The sequence below is a fragment of the Uloborus diversus genome, chromosome 4 (assembly GCF_026930045.1).
Source record: "Uloborus diversus isolate 005 chromosome 4, Udiv.v.3.1, whole genome shotgun sequence".
NCBI classification, from domain to species: domain Eukaryota; kingdom Metazoa; phylum Arthropoda; class Arachnida; order Araneae; family Uloboridae; genus Uloborus; species Uloborus diversus.
Window position 1 is genome coordinate 124862755 of NC_072734.1, and position 18191 is coordinate 124880945.

An 18191-nucleotide genomic window follows, 5' to 3' on the forward strand; every position below is an offset into this window, starting at 1 on the left:
GTAACTGAAGTTCCCTTTTCCAGTGCCGATATCTCAGGTGAAAAATACCTTACCTGTAAATTTCTTAAGAGATGGTTTTCGGCATTTACACATTCTTCATGCGTGAGCGGACCTGTTTGTTTCACAGGAGACTTGCAGTTTCTGCTAAACCTAAAAATAAATGCTAGAATCCTAATTAATTTTTGAAAGTTGTTAGTGATATCTAATAATCTGTCAAAGAAGTTAGAGTCACTACTAGAAGTTAATGTCACTTGGGAAACAGGTTTAAGCTCCTCGGTGTAGAGTTGATTTGACAAATCACTGGAATTTTTCAAAGTCTGTGGATCAGTTAAGTTCAGTTTGACAAGATTCGGACCATTCCACCACAGTTCACAAGTAGCAAGAGATTTGACATCCATCCCACGTGAAATCTTGTCGGCTGGATTATCCTCCGATAAAACGTGTGACCATTGGAAGTTCTTTGTCATTTGCTGGATTTGCGATACCCGGTTGCTTACAAAGGTTTTGAGTAAACTCGAAGAGGTATTAATCCATGCTAGCGCAATAGTAGAGACTGAATACAGTTCCACAGAGTCTATATGCAATTTAATAGCGGCTAAGACTTTTTGCGCAAGTTTGGATAGAAGAAAACATGCTCGCAGACATGAAGCAGAAAGCTCGAGACGAGGTATACTCATGAATTTGGTCGGGGAAACTCGTGATTTACTGCACAGAAGTTGCTTCTTTATTTCGTTGGTTTGAGAAACAGTTTTCACATATATAACTGCACCATAAGCCTTTGAAGATGCATCTGAAAAACCTTGAAGTATAACAGACTTGGTGTCGGATTTTAAAATACATCTAGGCACTTGGATAGATTGCAACTCAGGGAATGTTTTGACGAAGTTGTACCATTGCTCCGCAATTTCTGGAGGGAGCGTTTCATTCCAGTCTAATTTAAGTAGCCATAATTGTTGCATAAATATTTTTGCCTTGGAGATGACAGGGCCTAAAAGTCCAAGTGGATCGTAGATGCGTGCGATTTCCGAAAGTACATCTCGTTTGGTGAAATTGTGATTTGGATTGTTGCTAACCTTGTACATAAATGAATCACTTGAGCTATTCCAAAGCATTCCTAGCGTTTTAACTATAATGTCTTCAGAATTTCTGTCCAGAGGAAATTCCTGAAGTTCGGTCGTAAAACCTTCGTTGCTGCACCACTTGTGTAAATTCATGCCTCCTCTTTGGAGAAGTTGCGTCAATTCTAACTGAAGATTCAAAAACTCCTTAAAGTTGGAACTACCAGAAAGGCAATCATCCATGTAGAAATCTTGAAGAACGGCTCTGGACGCCACAGGAAAGTCCTTTCCCTCGTCCAATGCAAGTTGCTGTAAAACTTTCGTTGCTAAGTACGGAGCAGATGCAGTCCCATACGTGACAGTTTGTAACTGGTAAATCTTAGTTGATGCAAATTTGCTCTCTTTCCATAATTTTTTTTGTAGCTTAGTTTGAGAAGAATCTACTTCAATCATCCTGAACATTTGTTTAATGTCAGTGGTAAATGCCTAAATATACTTTCTAAATCTAATTAGAATTGAAAAGAGATCTTCCTGAATTACCATTCCTTTATTCAATAAATCATTCAAAGAATGTCCGCTGGTTGTTTTCGCACTTGCGTTGAAAACTAACAATTTAGTAGTTTTGCTATCTGGTCGAAAAATACCGTGATGAGGGAGATAGTACCCGACATCTGTTCCCTTATCTTCTTTTATTTCTTTCATGTGATTCAAAGTTTTGTATACGTTAAGAAATTCTGTATACCGCGCTTTCATAGCCGGATCCCGTTCTAATCGTTTCCATAGTTGATCTAACCTTCTAGATGCCGTTTGTTTAGAATTTCCTAGCATGATTTCAGAACATTCTGGTTTGAATGGCATTTGAACTACGTATCTACCATCCGAATTCCTGAAATGCGTTTTTGCGAAGTGTTCATTGCAGTAGTTTAATTCATCATCACTACAGGGCGTGTGATTTTCGACTTCTTCGATTTCCCAGAACTTAGTTAGAGTAATATTGAGAGTTTCCAAATTTTTTGACAAAAAACAGTGTTTTGCGGAATGATCAGAGCTGCTGTCTGAAATGCTACCCGAAACAAGATAACCAAAACAACTCGATTGTATGTACAAGTTATCTTTCAGCTTTCTTTTATCTGCTTTCAAAATTGCGAAGAATAATTCTGCACCCAAAAGAATATCTATTTTTGCGGATTATAAAACGCTGGATCTGCTAAGCATACATCGTTTGGAATGTTTTAATGAGCGATATTAATTTTCTTAGAAGGCGTGAAATCTGTGATTTTTGGAACAATTAATAAGTCGATTTCCCAATGCGAATCATCCCCTTTATTAGACAAGTGAGCTGATATTTTCTTCTTAATATTTAGCACTGAATCATTTAATCCACTTATCGGAATATTTATTCTTTCCCTTTTCAAACATAAAGCTTCCGCTGCCCTAACAGAAATGAATGAACTTTCACTTGCACAATCCAAAATTGCGCGTAAGTCCCTTCTTACGCCAGTAGAATCTCTAACATAAACTATTACAGTATTTATTAAAACAGTTTTCTCGTTCCCATTAGTAAAGAAAGAGACGCGAGTATTTTCTGACATTTGCGAGTCAAATTCAGAATTGCTTATGTTCTGTTGTTGGCTTAGTCCTTGCGATTCAATCTGAGGTGTTCCCGTCGAACCACCACAATCTGCGTTATTTTGTCTGCTGTTTATGCAGTTTACGTATTTATGAAGTAAAGTATGATGATTCAATTTTTTTCTAACAAACGAAGCAAGAACTTTTCGAATTACATTGGGAGACTAAATGACGTTCGCTTAAACAGTTGAAACAAAGCCGATGCTTTTTAACGAGATCTATCCTTTCGGATAATTTCATTGCTTTAAATTTATCACAGTGATACAATTGATGTGTTTGAGTTTTACACGTGACACATATTTTCGAATTGTTATTAGATTTAACAATAAAGGATTTGGATTTACATGAAATATACGCACTAATACTATTTAAGATTTGACATCTTCTTTCTAAGAATTCCAGCAATGCATCAAAATCTGGAACTTCATTATCTTTAAGAGTTAGTTCATATTGCTTTCTTGTTTCGCGGTCTAATTTTTCTAGAACAACATTCAATAAAATTGCATTAGATAATTTGTCTCTTGCGAAATCTAAGAGTTTTAGAGCGATCTTAGGTTTTTCTTAACATTATCCAAAATGATACGAAGATCTTTAGCAGATTCGTGTTTAATTGGTTGAATATTAAGAATGTTGTTAATGTGACAGTCGACAATTATTCTTTTGTTTGCGTATCTTTGTTCTAAAGCTTTAAAGAGTGAAGAAAAACTATCGTCAGTCGTTTCTAGAATTTTTGCTTCTCCCTTTAATGAACCGCGTAAGTAATGAAGCTTTTCACTTTCAGAAAGTTCGGGATTTTCATTAATTAAGCTATTGAATTGAGTTTTGAACAAGTTCCATTCCTCAAATTTTCCACTAAAAGTTGGAAGAGGAATTTTCGGAAGTTTCATTGAAGCCTTTTTTGGCTGATCAACATTCATCGAATTAATTTCTTGTGTAGAAGCATCAATACTTTGTTTTAGTACAGAGTCACTATAATGCTGTAACTTCAGTTTGTTAATTGATGATTTCAAGCTTACCTCCAAGTTTTGAATATCTTCATCCACTTGAGACAATAAGTCTTCACATTCCTCAAATTCTTTTCGGTGATAATTTTGTAGAAGTCATCTCTTAGCGTATCAAATTTTTGATGTATGTTCAGCACTGTCTCAAAAAGAGCTTCTAATTCAGAAATGTCCATCTCGTCCTTTCTTTCAGCGAGGGCAATAGAAATCTTGGTGATTTGCCCTTTAATGTTACCGCGCTTGCGGTTTAACGAGGTGATGTCCGCCATTGCAATTTATAGCGATTGCGTAATTTAACTTAATTGTATATTTGCGAGTTAACTTGAATTTTATAACTAATTCAAATTTATTGTATCCAGGTCGCTTAAGACCAAAATGTGCGGTACTTAGTTGAAATAAAAAATCTTCAAGCGAGTGGACTGTATGCGTTTATTGCTATGGACAGACAAGACAGGTTTTCAATGGCGATTTTCTTATCATAACAAAAAAAAGGTTTGCCATATGTTGGCGTGAATAGTTCAAAGAAAATAACTTCGCCAGGGCGATAAAGTTACAAACACTGAACAGATGTAATTTACTTCGATAAATACATTTTCTATTTATAATCAGCAAATTATTTATTTGAGTTCGTAGTTTGATCAATATTAAAAATCAACTCAGTTTTAATTGTTGGTTTTTTTTATCTAGTGGGATAATGTTTTACCGGATAAATATTTGGATTTTCAACACTTCCATTTTTTTAAAAGTTTTTGAGCATTAATGTTTTTCAAATATTCAAAACAGATTCATTGTTTGTATTTTAATTTGTATTATGCATAGCCCTCTGATTGTTCTGTTCATTAATACGTAAAAAAAAGAATGTATTATGCATTGATGTTATAACTAACTTGATTTTTCTGTGTGTATAAGCGGCGGGGGGGGGGGGGACCCAGGAAACTTTCGCCCCAGGGCCATCAGCTCTTCGGACAGCCCCGGCGACAAAGTGACTTATGTTGCTCTACCTCTGAGGTACAGAATTCATCTCTCCCCTGGAAGAGCAATATCATTTGGCAGCTGCTCAGACTAATTGATGGCACCTACAATTCAAAATAAAATGTCCGAAAGAAATGTTCCTTTCATATTCACTATCTGAGGTACCAGAAAGTGAACATAATTTGCAGCTTTTAGAAAGTCTTGAAGTGAGAAGCAAAGCCCGTTTGATGACCTTAATTTTTCAAAGCAAATAATTCTGTTTTAAAGAAGGTGGGAGCCTCGGAACGAAGCAGCTGTACATCTTGAAGTTTTGGAGATTTGCTGTCATCTTTCTTATTTAATAGTGTTTATGTTAATCCTGAAAATAGGAGTACGGTTAAACCTGACATTAGGTCCTAAAAATGGATTAGTTTTTGGCTTACAAAACAAACTATAGGCAAGTCATAAATTTTTATTTTTAAGATTTTCTAACTGCTTGAGTCTGACATTTACAGACTGTACTATTACTGTGTGAGACAACTTTATAACCGTCTATTTTCCTCCTACTCTACATTTATCAGATTTCTGTTCAACTATAGCTGTGGCACACCCAAGGGCGGACTGGCCACGTGTGAGATGTGGAAAATTCCACCTGGGCCGTCCTGAACTCGGACCGTTTTCTGTGCATTCAATGTGTACGTACCGTTTTCCTCAATTTTATTTAAAAAAAAGATCTTAGCTAGGTCGGCCGTTCTTGTGTCGAGGGCTGCAGCCAGAACTGCTCTTTTTTGGATGGGGTGGGGAGGGAGTGGAGAACGGCCGCTCCTTTTCTAACGGTCACTCTCAGGACGTTACTCTGTTCTTGCCTAACTATTACCGTATCTTGTTACGTATAGAAAACGAAACAATGTCTTTGTTGGGTGGTCTTCGTCCGAAGCGAAGCCTTCAGGGTCCTAGGTGTCTCTCGTATCTGTTCGGGATTGATGTTTCCTGGAATTCTGGTAAGGAGTTTTATTGGGGGTGGGGATCTTTCTTTGTGGCCATCTGAGACTGTCTGGGAAAAGATTACATTGAACCTTTTTTTATTGAAATAAGAGAAAGGCGCCATCCTAAGAATAGAATGTATAGGAGCAAAACGTCTGCTAAAAAACTTTTTTTTTCCTTTTCATTCTTCGTTTTCTTGTTATGTTTCCCAGCACTTTGCAATAGGTAGATCCATGACTTTCTCAACCAATTAGATAATTTTGAGATCTCCTCTTTTTCGTCTCCGAGGAAAAAAACGAGTTATTTGTTATACACCGTGTTGACTGCTCAATGGGATTGCATGTGTGTTGAATCCAACGGTGACAAGAATCTTTTTTAGGTAAGTTCTAAGTTAGTTTAGTAAGTATTTTTAATCATCATGTGTTTTTTCTTTTATTTATTTATTTTTTTTTTTGTCATCAGCACTTTAAATAATAAGAACTTGAACTATCGGTTATAATTATAACAAATTGACGATGTTACACAAAAATGGGTCAACCCACCAAGTAGTACTTTTGAGTAAATTGAGGTCTAAGCTGAACTTCATAGATGGCATATTAATTCAGAATTTGGGCTTAAATCGTCTTTGTATCCTCGTAGTGTATCAGTTTATCTGCTCATTTTTGTTTAACACCGTCCAATTCAACTATTTTCGTTTAGCAAAGATAAAATCCACAAAAGTATAAACAGTATAAATATTTAAAACAGTGATTTCCAACATTTTTTTATCCGTCTTTCCCCTTGCCTTTTTCCTTGAAAAAAGCAAATTTTAGAGCAACGTAAAATCGATATTAGGTATTTTTTGCATACAATGAAACCTGTGTAAGTTGATCACTCGCGGTGCAATACTTTGGTGGTCAATTTAGACCGGTGGTCAACTCATAAAGGGCAGTAATAATTTTTTGAAATACTTTTTGTCATTTCTCACACCGTGTATTCATTTTTTGAGGAATTCACCCTAATTACTCTTTCTGTTCAACTAACTTTCATTGTTTAACATTATTGAAAGTGAAACCATAATTAAAAATACTATTCAAACAGTTTTGTTATTTTTTCCTTGTTTTAAACTATATTAGAAACTATAGTTTTAGAAATTCCATATGTGCCAGCGAATTTTCTCTGGCTTTCTCCTTTTTCAATTCATTTTAATATTTCATACTTTTTATTAATTTCAAGTTCAACTAACTTTCTTTTTGAAGCCTTTTTATGTAACACTTATAGCACAAAGAGCAACAAGCTCAACTCTCTCAGTTCATAAAGGCGAAATTAAAATGTAATATATCTTAATCCCTTGCACTCGAAATAAGCCAGAAGGGCTCTTTAGCAAGCCCGTATCTGTGTACCCGCAGTGCGGGGGCTCATTCCTCAAGGAAGCTAACGGCCCTAGAAATTGAAGAAAAAAAAGAAAAAAAAGCTAGCATTAAGTAGTTATTTAAAAAAAAAAAAAAACTACTTATTAACTTTACAAATAGACACTGCTGACCACTAGGGAAATGCCCTAACCATTTTGTTGCAGAGGGCCCAAAATGTACAGATCCGAACCTTAGCACAATTCCAGTATTGCCACAACCTATTGCAACTGACAGAAAACACTTTGTACTTTTCTACTGACACCTATTTTTATTGAACAAAGTACAAAAAACTATCTCAAATAGAACAACAAATGAAAAACAAGTTTGGAGAAGAGCAGCATAAGCTTTATGCTGCTGTTGAGTTAGTAAAATGCTAGTCCGTCTCCAAAGCATTAAAACATTCTTGGAAAGCTATCAAATAATAATAATAATACAATAATAATAAATTAATACATAATAAAATAAAATAATTTACTGAAGAAAGTTTTAAAAAATAAACCAAGTGGTAAACTTACAAAGGGTTTTTTACAATACTCCAAACCAAATTTGGCATACATTAGTGGTCAAGATAGACAGGTGGTCAAGTTACAGAGGTTTTCCTTCATTAAATAAGATAGGACTAATTCCGTTCCTGACAAAAGAGGTCAACTTACAAGGGTAGTCAACTTTACAGGTTTTACTGTACTTAATTTTAATTTAAAGCCTAAATACTGTACCAATTTTATCCACTTATTGTTACGCACATTTTTTATGTTTTTTTCAAGAGTAATTAATTTTTGAAGGGAGATAATAAACTAAGATTATTAATGTACTTTTCAAAGACAGCAGAACATTTTTCTTTTTCTTTCCTTTTTTTTTTCTTTGGTATAAAATTTAGGATTTGGAAGAATAAAAAACTTTGGCAGTTTAAACTTGAAGAAAAAAAAAGAAGAGAGAGAATGGTTTGTTCCGGTAACCAGAACCTGCCCTGAGTACAATTTGTATGCTTGTCCAAGATATGAGGATGTGCATGGCCCTCCTGAACTTAATTCATTTCTTTTTTAAACTCATGATTTTTTGTCTAAACTCTGGACCATTGATTTTGCATACGTTTTCACTTTCAATATTTGCGGTTTCGTTTCAATTTTTAAATTCTTATGATTTATGTTTATTATTATAAATAAACACAAATCATTAGAATTTAAAAATTGAAAAAAATATAATGATTTATGTTTATTTACTTATGTTTATTATTATAATTATCACTTAAATTTTTGTTTTGAATGTTCATTGTCCCCTGGAGGAACCACATCAACCTTTTGGGGGTAATCGCTTCGGTTAAACTCTAGTTGAACATATTTATTTACAAAAAAGAATACGCATATCTTATTGCTTTTCCCAATACATTTCTCCGTTTTCACTTGAAATCTTGGAAGCTGATAAATAAATTGTTCTTACTTGAAAACGTTGTGAGTCAGTGGAATATTATTATTAAAGGCAAGTTAATATGTAGCATAGGCCACACATATACCATAAAGCACAAGCGCGGCCAGAACTTGCCTTCTGTGGAGAGGGGAGGGGAGTTGGATCATAACCGTCTTTACATGCATATAAACTACCGTATTAAAATTATTGGCAATCTAAACTACGTTAAAACCAAGGGCCCGGGGAGGAGACCGCAATCCCCCTCCTCAAGTGTATATTCCATGATTTTCACTTTAGTTCTTAGAACCTGACAAGTAAATTTCATTCACTAGATAACACTTTGAGAGATACCTTTGAAAATCAGTTTTCTCACTGAGACAAATGGCGACTTTTTCGGGTGAAACTTTTTTTTTTTGTATAGTAATTCGGGCTTATCCGATATTTCCGATCAGTTCTCACTGTCTCATGATCTGTGATGTATTCATTCTGAATGGATATACACTGGTGTGCAAAAATTAAGGACGAAGTCGAAAAATTAGCATATCAGCTGAACGAAGAGGCAGAGCGGACAGAAAGATCAATCAGAAGATTAAGTAAGGTGATGTACGGTAGCACATGCGCAGATATGCAGGCAGAGGTAATGGGGGAGTGTCTGAGTAGTATAAAGCATGTTGTTGGTGTAAGATTAGTATTTCAGGCAAAGAGATTGCACGCCGTATAGCAGTTAAAATCACACCGAGTTGCTGCCTCAGCGAGAAATGGCGAATAATCAATCTGTTAGACGGCATCTGGATGCTTTTACCCGAGATCGAATCATTGGAAAGTTGGAGGAAGGCCGCAGTGTGACAAGTGTGGTACAAACAAGTGTGTACCTCTAACACCTGCCCATCGGAGAAGGCGTTCTCTGTGGTGCCGGGAACACCGGAATTGGAGAGACAATGAATGGGGACGAGTACTCTTTACAGATGAGAGCAGATTCAGTCTGAGTAGCGATTCTCATCGCATACTCATCTGGAGAGAGCGGGGAAGCCGCAATCATCCCTCGAACATCATTGAAAGGGACAGGTATGGAGGTTGCGGTGTTCTCGTTTGGGGAGGCATGTTAGCATAAAATATTATTTTATTTTATTTAGTTTTTATTCTCGGTCCACAGCCGATAATTTAAAGAAAATAATTTAAAGTTAAGTGTACCTACTTTAAGCCCAGTCTGGTAAAAGTAGAACCTGTCAACTAGTTGGTGCTAACACTTCAATCGACGATTCCCCCACGCCATAATTAATGGCGACTGTTTACTGAAACCATCGGAGATTGCATGTCTCGATGTGTCGATTCAGAAAAGTTGAGTTGTCACCTGATCGACTCGAATTAATTCCACTTGTTGACCGCACGTGCTATGGAGAGGAGTACGAATATTCGCGGTAGTGGAATATGCAAATGAGTGATGGTCGAAGTAGAAGTTAGTGTGGTGACGTCATCGAGGCATGGAATCTCATTGGTTGATAAAACATATATATTGTGGCGAGTGGCAGCGATCTCTGTCTCGTTTTTCTTCTTTCAACGATCCCCAGTGGTTGGTTCTGATCGTGAAGCCTAGTCCGGCTCACGTGTGGGGGGTTTTTCCCCGCGATGCTAGCGGGGGTTTTTGTGGTATGTGATGTTTAATCTTCCAAGTCCTGGAATTAGTGAGTCCAGGTGAAGAACCTGTTGTGTTGTGTCCGGCCAATTAAAATGTCGGGGATGTGAGTTCCACGTGTCTACCTGTGATGTTTACCGATCTACGTATTGTGTAATGTTGCCTGTTCAGTCCGGACATTCCTGAAGTGTGATTCGGCGGACCTTTTGTGCGTTTTCTACCTGATCCTTCGGAGTGGCAAGTGACTGCATCGACATCTTGGTGACATTTTTCTTTATATTCTGGAACCACTTTTGTTATGATATTTTGGGGGTGTATTTTATGGGGATGTTATTCTAGTCATATTTAATAAATGTATTTTTCTGAAACATGTTTTTTGCTTGTCTCCAACTTGACATTACACGGCCAGTTAATGTTGGCTTAGTTTAAATATCTTAACTTCTGGATTTTAAACTTAACTTTAATTATGCCAACCGAGTGGTAGCAGAGCTCGGTCGAATGTCATTTTGGTTGGAGACAAATTTGCAAAAGTTTTCAGAATAATGGAAAGGGACTATCGAAACATTAAGAAACTTAACTCCTGCAATTGGGCAACATGGTCGAAAAATATGAAAATGGTACTGATAGAAAGAGATTTATGGGAATTAACCCAAACAAAATTAGAAGAAGGTATTTCGGCAGAAATAAAGAAACGGAGGGGCCAAGCAGTGGCGATTATTTACCTCAACATAGAGGATGAGTTAAAACAACTAATAGATGATTTAGACGATCCATATGCTGTATGGACGTCATTGAAATTGAATTTTGAACCTCCGTCTTTAGCCCGTGTTGCCGGATTGTGGGAGGAGTTTTTTTCTAGCAGAATTAATGAAAAAGAAACTATTGGAATGTTCGCGGCTCGATTGAAGTGTTTGCTCCGACAGTTGGAGGAGAATGGCTATAAAATGGATGAGAAATTAAAGGGATTTCAACTAATACGTAGTTTAGATCAAAATTTTAGGGGAATAGTACAAAATATTTATAGATGGGATGAAAGTAAATTTAACTTTTCAAATGTTTTGGATGAACTTTTAGCAGAAGAGGGGAGATTAAAATTTTTAGGAAATGAAAATTTTGGAAATAGTAGTTCAAGTGTTAATGCTTTTTCAGTTCAGAATAAACACCAGACTGGGCGGAAAGTTGAAAATATAAATAAATTTGAAACGAGAGTTTGCTTCACATGTGGGAAAAAGGGGCATATTTCGGCTCGGTGTTGGAGCAGAAAACCAACTAATCAAAATAAAGGTAATCGTAATTTTGTCAAACAAAGTAATCCTCCTAAGGCTGGAATGTTTTGCACCATCAGTAATATATCAGGAGTGCAGGCCAACAACACAAATTTGAAGGAGGAAATACCAGTATTTTTACTAGATACAGGTGCCACGGCACATTTCTGTAAAGATAGGGACTTGTTTTGTGAATTGAGGCCTGTTAAAAATACAAAAATGGAAGTAGCTGTGGGCAATGTAAATAGTCAAGTCGAGGGGGTAGGAAAAATTGTTTTCGAAATTAAAACAGATGGTAAGCTAGTAACCATCACATTGAATGAGGTCTATTATGCTCCAACACTTAGACGAAATTTGCTTTCCGGATCCAGGATAGACAGTCTTGGTTTTTCATTAAGGTGGTATCCTGGTAAAATATGTATTTTTAATAATGATGGTATCAAACTTTTTTCTGCATTTTTAATTGATAAATTGTATTTTGTAAAACCCACTTCATTTTTAAGTAATCAAAGTAGTGACTCACCAGCAAATGTAAATGTAACCGAGGTCAAAGGATTAGACCTGGAGTTGTGGCATGAACGGTTTTGCCATATTAATTATGACAGTATCTTGGAAACTGAAAAGAAGAACTGTGTCAAAGGACTTAATATAAAAAGTAGAAACCGGCCAGATTGTGAGCCTTGTATTATTGCAAAGAAAAGAAGGTGTTCATTTAAGCCCACTCCAGGGATAAGGTCTAAAAGACAACTTGAGCTTCTTTTCATGGATCTAGCAGGGCCATTTCCGGTGGAGTCACTAGGGGGGAAAAGATATATTTTTTCCATAATTGATGATTTCTCAAGGAAGTCCACTATTTACTTTCTAAAGTCAAAAGATGAAGCTTTTGGATATTTCCTTAGATACCAGAGGCATGTAGAGAGAGCCCTCAACAAGAAAATTTTGGCCATAAGGTCTGATAATGGGAGGGAATTCACAAATTCTAATTTTGAGACCCACTTAATTAAAGAAGGCATCAGCATAGAAAGAACCAACCCTTATATTCCCGAACAGAACGGGGTAGTAGAAAGATACAATTTGACATTAATGAATGGGGTTAGGGCAATGCTGAAAGACTCTGGACTAAGGGAAGAATTTTGGGCGGAAGCCGCCTTATGCTTTAATTATGTTAGGAATAGAACAGTCCGAAAAGAAAGGGGGAAAACCCCATTTGAGCTGTTCTGGGGAAACAGGCCTTCAGTAAGGCATTTCCGGAGGTTTGGATGTATTGCCTACAGAGGCATGCAAAAACAAAACCTAAAGAAATTTGACTCGAGAAGTAAGAAAGGCATAATGGTGGGCTACGCAACCAAAGCAAAAGGGTACAGAATTTGGGACCCAGAGCTAAAGAAAATTTTTGAAACTATTAATGTGGTCTTCAGGGAAAATTTAATTTGGGGGAAATCAAACTTGAATGGGAATGTAGACAATGATGATGATTATTCTTTTATTAAACCTATTAGTGAAGTTCTCTTAGATAAAGAGATAGATGAAAGAAAGGCTCCCACCCCTTGTGAGGAAATTGAATGGGTGAGGGATGCAGTAAAAAGAAAGAAAGGGGACCGTACTGATATCTATTACTATGAAAAGGGAAATAAAACCAGGTTAAGGTCACCCAATGATGTAGAAAAATATTGTAAGAAGAATAACATTGTTTACAATCCTGAACTATTTGATTTCAAAAGTAAAAATGTACCTGATAATCCTTTGTTTGATATTTTTAATTCTCCTAAGGAACAAATGGAACCCGAGCCAGAGGCAAATTTGTCAGAAGTGCTAATTCCACAAAACTATAATCAATGCTTGAAAACCCCAGAAGTAAAACATTGGCAAGAAGCCATGTCAGAAGAAATGAAAGTGATTCAAGAAAGGGGGGTGTGGCAGTTAATTCCCCAGCCAGTTGGTAAACCAGTACTTGGTAATAAGTGGGTCTATGACTTGAAGAGGAATGCTAAAGGGGAAATTGCCAGATTTAAAAGCAGATTGGTTGCGATGGGAAACAGGCAGGTGGCAGGTGAATCGTATTCTCAGGTTTTCTCCCCAGTTATCAATTTCTCCCTGATAAGAATGTTTTTCTCAATTCTGGTGATATTCCTGGGTTGGAGCCATTTTCAATTAGACGTAAAAAACGCATATCTTTATGCTGATTTGCATGAAGAAATCTATATGCGACAACCACAGGGTTTTGTAATCCCGGGAAAAGAAGACTGGGTATGCCGTCTAAAGAAATCGCTATATGGTCTCCATCAATCGGGGAGAAATTGGTACCTGGAAATTGATAGGGTTCTCCAAGGTCTAAATTTTTTGAAATTTAAATGTAGTAACTGTGTCTATACAAGAAACAGAAATGTGTTTTTATTGATGTATGTAGATGATATAATAATTTTTGGAAAAAATGAAATCATAATTCAGGAAACAATTCAGGATTTATCAAAACATTACGATATTAAAGAATTAGGGAGAACTAAAAAATTATTGGGGGTAGAATTTGAAGAAATAAATGGGGGAATTTATATACACCAAAATTCTTATATTAAGACAGTTTGTGAAAATTTTGAAAAGTATCAATACCCATACTCGACCCTCCCAATAGCGAAAGGTACAATTTTGTCTTTAGGTGATTGTCCAAAAACGGACCAAGAAATAAAAGAAATGGAGAAAGTACCTTATCGCAATTTATTGGGATGTTTGTCCTATATAGCAGGGAAAACTAGACCGGATATTGCATATACAGTTAATTTATTATCTCAATTTCAAGCAAATCCGGGTAAAAGACATTGGCAGTGTTTATTAAGACTTTTAGGTTATTTAAAATATACAAATTATTATAAATTAAGTCTATCTGCAATAAATGAAATTAAAATCAATGGTTTTTCTGACTCAGACTATGCTGCAAATAGGGACGATAGGATTTCGATGGGGGGAATTATTATTTACATTGACAAAGTACCTATTATCTGGCGAACATTTAAACAAAAGTGTGTTTCATTGTCCACCATGGAAGCTGAGTATATATCTTTGACAGAAGCAGCAAAAGAGGTGGTGTGGTTAAAAAGAATTTTAGAAGAAACATCACATTTTGAAATAGCTGGATATAAATTTAACGGGTCTGTAATTAATTGTGACAATATAGCTGCAATAGAATTTTCAAATTCCCCTATAGAAAATTCCAGAACAAAGCATATTGATGTCAGATATCATTTTTTGAGAAACTTAGTAGAGGAAAATACATTTGAATTAAAATATGTGAAAAGCGCAGAAAATCCTGCGGATACGTTTACCAAGCCTCTGACTCGGGGTACATTGAAAAAAATGTGCAAACTCATTTTTGGTAATTATGAAAATGTAAAAGTTTAATATTCAAATGTGTAAATTTTTCAATGTTTCTCAAAAGTGTTTAAAAATTTTTTTTTAATTGTTGTTTGAAATATGTCAGTTTTCATGTCGTTTTGAAGTGTATCGTGCTGTGTAACCGAGAAGGGGGGAATTTGTTAGCATAAAATATTATTTTATTTTATTTAGTTTTTATTCTCGGTCCACAGCCGATAATTTAAAGAAAATAATTTAAAGTTAAGTGTACCTACTTTAAGCCCAGTCTGGTAAAAGTAGAACCTGTCAACTAGTTGGTGCTAACACTTCAATCGACGATTCCCCCACGCCATAATTAATGGCGACTGTTTACTGAAACCATCGGAGATTGCATGTCTCGATGTGTCGATTCAGAAAAGTTGAGTTGTCACCTGATCGACTCGAATTAATTCCACTTGTTGACCGCACGTGCTATGGAGAGGAGTACGAATATTCGCGGTAGTGGAATATGCAAATGAGTGATGGTCGAAGTAGAAGTTAGTGTGGTGACGTCATCGAGGCATGGAATCTCATTGGTTGATAAAACATATATATTGTGGCGAGTGGCAGCGATCTCTGTCTCGTTTTTCTTCTTTCAACGATCCCCAGTGGTTGGTTCTGATCGTGAAGCCTAGTCCGGCTCACATGTGGGGGGTTTTTCCCCGCGATGCTAGCGGGGGTTTTTGTGGTATGTGATGTTTAATCTTCCAAGTCCTGGAATTAGTGAGTCCAGGTGAAGAACCTGTTGTGTTGTGTCCGGCCAATTAAAATGTCGGGGATGTGAGTTCCACGTGTCTACCTGTGATGTTTACCGATCTACGTATTGTGTAATGTTGCCTGTTCAGTCCGGACATTCCTGAAGTGTGATTCGGCGGACCTTTTGTGCGTTTTCTACCTGATCCTTCGGAGTGGCAAGTGACTGCATCGACATCTTGGTGACATTTTTCTTTATATTCTGGAACCACTTTTGTTATGATATTTTGGGGGTGTATTTTATGGGGATGTTATTCTAGTCATATTTAATAAATGTATTTTTCTGAAACATGTTTTTTGCTTGTCTCCAACTTGACATTACACGGCCAGTTAATGTTGGCTTAGTTTAAATATCTTAACTTCTGGATTTTAAACTTAACTTTAATTATGCCAACCAAGCTTTCATGCTTGGTAGTCGTACAGACCTTCACATCTTCGACGCAGGTTCAGTCAACAGGACCCGTTATTGTAACGAGATTCTTCTTCCATATGTGCGTCTTTTTAGAGGCGCTATGGGTCCGCAGTTCCTTTTCATGGACGACAATGCACCATGTCATCGCACAGTAGCTGCCGAACAGCTCTTAGAGAGTGAGGATATTGAACGTATGGATTGGCCGGCACGATCTCCGGATCTCAATCCCATCGAGCATGTATGGGATTTTCTAGGCAGACGCTTTGCAGCTCGTACCTTACCACCAGTAACGATTCGGGAGCTTCGATTGGCGCTGCAAGACGAATGGGCAGCAATGCCTCAACAACTCATTGACACCCTCATTCTCAGCATAGGAAGACGCTGTGAAACCTGCCTAGCAGTCAGGGGAGATCATATCCCCTACTAAAGACCGGATGTTTCTTGCTGGACACCCATCACAGGGATGTTTCGGCCTTCAGTCGCATTGCGCTCCATGCTACTTTTCCAATAAAGCTTCTTTTTATCCCTCTGATTTCTCTTTTAGTAAGTGTTGCTTACATTACACATGTCCTTACGTATTGGGGATCTTACGGTATTAAATGTGTTGATTTGGAAAGCTTTTGTACAAAGTTATATTGAAAAAACCGTCTCGTCCTTAATTTTTGCACACCAGTGTATTACGTTTGGTTTATGTAATTTTTTAATTGGTTTGAATACGTACAATACAATTTTAAGGAAAGACGTTTTTAAAATAAAGAGTTTTTTCTAAAGGGTAAATAGTACTGCTCATGGCCATATGAGGTAATGAGAAGCAAAGGGATGCACAAGAGGTAAAATTAAAAAATTGGAGATAACCAGTACAAATGGTAGGTGGACCCCTCCTCTGTCTTGGGGCAAGAGATGGTACTAGTAGCCCTGGTAGATGCCGCTGTACAGCATGATTTAGAAAAAAATTCATTGAAAGCCAACCTAGGATGTAATCTTTATACGAGTTTTACTCAAAACTTGAAAATGTCTACTTACACTCCTTTGCGTCTCACTGCCCCAAATGTATTACGTTTTGTTTTAAATAAGATTTTTATTCACTTTTACATAAACGAAATACACTTAAATGCGGATTTTCAAAGAAGCCACGAAGTTTTCACAGTGGTTTTTTTTTATTGCGTAGAGCAATTTAAGCTTGCAAATATTTTTGAGAAAGTTAGATCCTTGAAATATCATCTGTATATTATGGACGTTTGCTGTATGCTTGGTTTAAATCAATCTGCCCACTAGTTTGCTTGAAATGAAAAGTTAAATAAGGATTTCTAAAAAAAAAAATCTTGGTATTTCAGCGGGGGGGGGGGGGTGCTGGAGGAGCCCCCCCCCTTTTTTTTTGAAAAAACACACTAGGAACTTTTTAGGTTTGGAAAACTACAGCCAAACTTTTTTGGATGGGGCCGGCATGAATTTTTTTTCCACATTAAAAGTTTAGGGCCCGTCCGCCTCTGGGCACACCTAACCTGGCAACATTGTAAAGGCTAGGCAGATCGTAATGACATCGTTATTACGCTGACAGGTTAGGTTTTCCCCAACTATAGTAATTTACCATTGATTCTTATTGCAATGCTTAAGATGAAGTTCACTGCACTAAGCACAAAATGGATAATATGTATAAGTGATAATATACAAAAATTAAATTGCAACATTTTTAAGCTAGAAGATGCAAAAAAAAAAAAAAAAAAAAAAAAAAAAACTTACGCTGGCTTCTTTCTAGTTTTTTCAGTTTTTAACAAATGTTTATGCTTCACAGCAATGATGCGTTCAATGTGATTTAAAGCCGTTACACATTGCGTTTGAGTACCTAATGGGAAAAAATTCAAGTCATTAGCCTCATTCAGTTGTGAAATTGACAACCTCAAACAGTAGCTACAGAATATTAGGTTTCATGCTGATTATATGAAATATCCCATTTTACCACTTAAATAAATGTAGCGAGCACTAGTTATCTTACATCATTGCTAAGCATCATAGCAAGATTTGTCAACAATATAAATTATGATACCATAAAAAACAATTTTTGAAGTTGATAAGAGCAGTAGGTATTTTGAAAAAGTAGTTGTAACCAGGGCTGGAAAAAACTTGAGTTTTATTGAAAAAGTCAAGCCCACTTGCATTTTTTAATCAAAGTTCATGAATGTTGATCCAGAGGCTGAGCTAAAACAAAAAGTGATTTGTAGGCCTTTTGCAGAGTAGTTCAAATATCTGATGGGGGTAGTAATTTACAGATGGATCTTGCACTTACATGCTGTGACACATTTACTAGTCCCTTTTTTTGACCAACGCT

The 18191-nt window shown here is 36.5% G+C and overlaps 1 protein-coding gene across 1 annotated transcript in view; it reads right to left on the reverse strand.

Annotated features, from left to right (window-relative positions):
* Window positions 1-18191, reverse strand: part of LOC129220818 (DNA-dependent protein kinase catalytic subunit-like) — a gene marked incomplete at its 5' end in the record, with an annotated part of 269314 nt that overhangs the window by 176965 nt on the left and 74158 nt on the right. The window contains one exon of the mRNA XM_054855249.1: window positions 17606-17708. Within this exon, the coding sequence (XP_054711224.1) occupies window positions 17606-17708 (103 nt within the window). The remainder of the gene's footprint in view (window positions 1-17605; window positions 17709-18191) is intronic.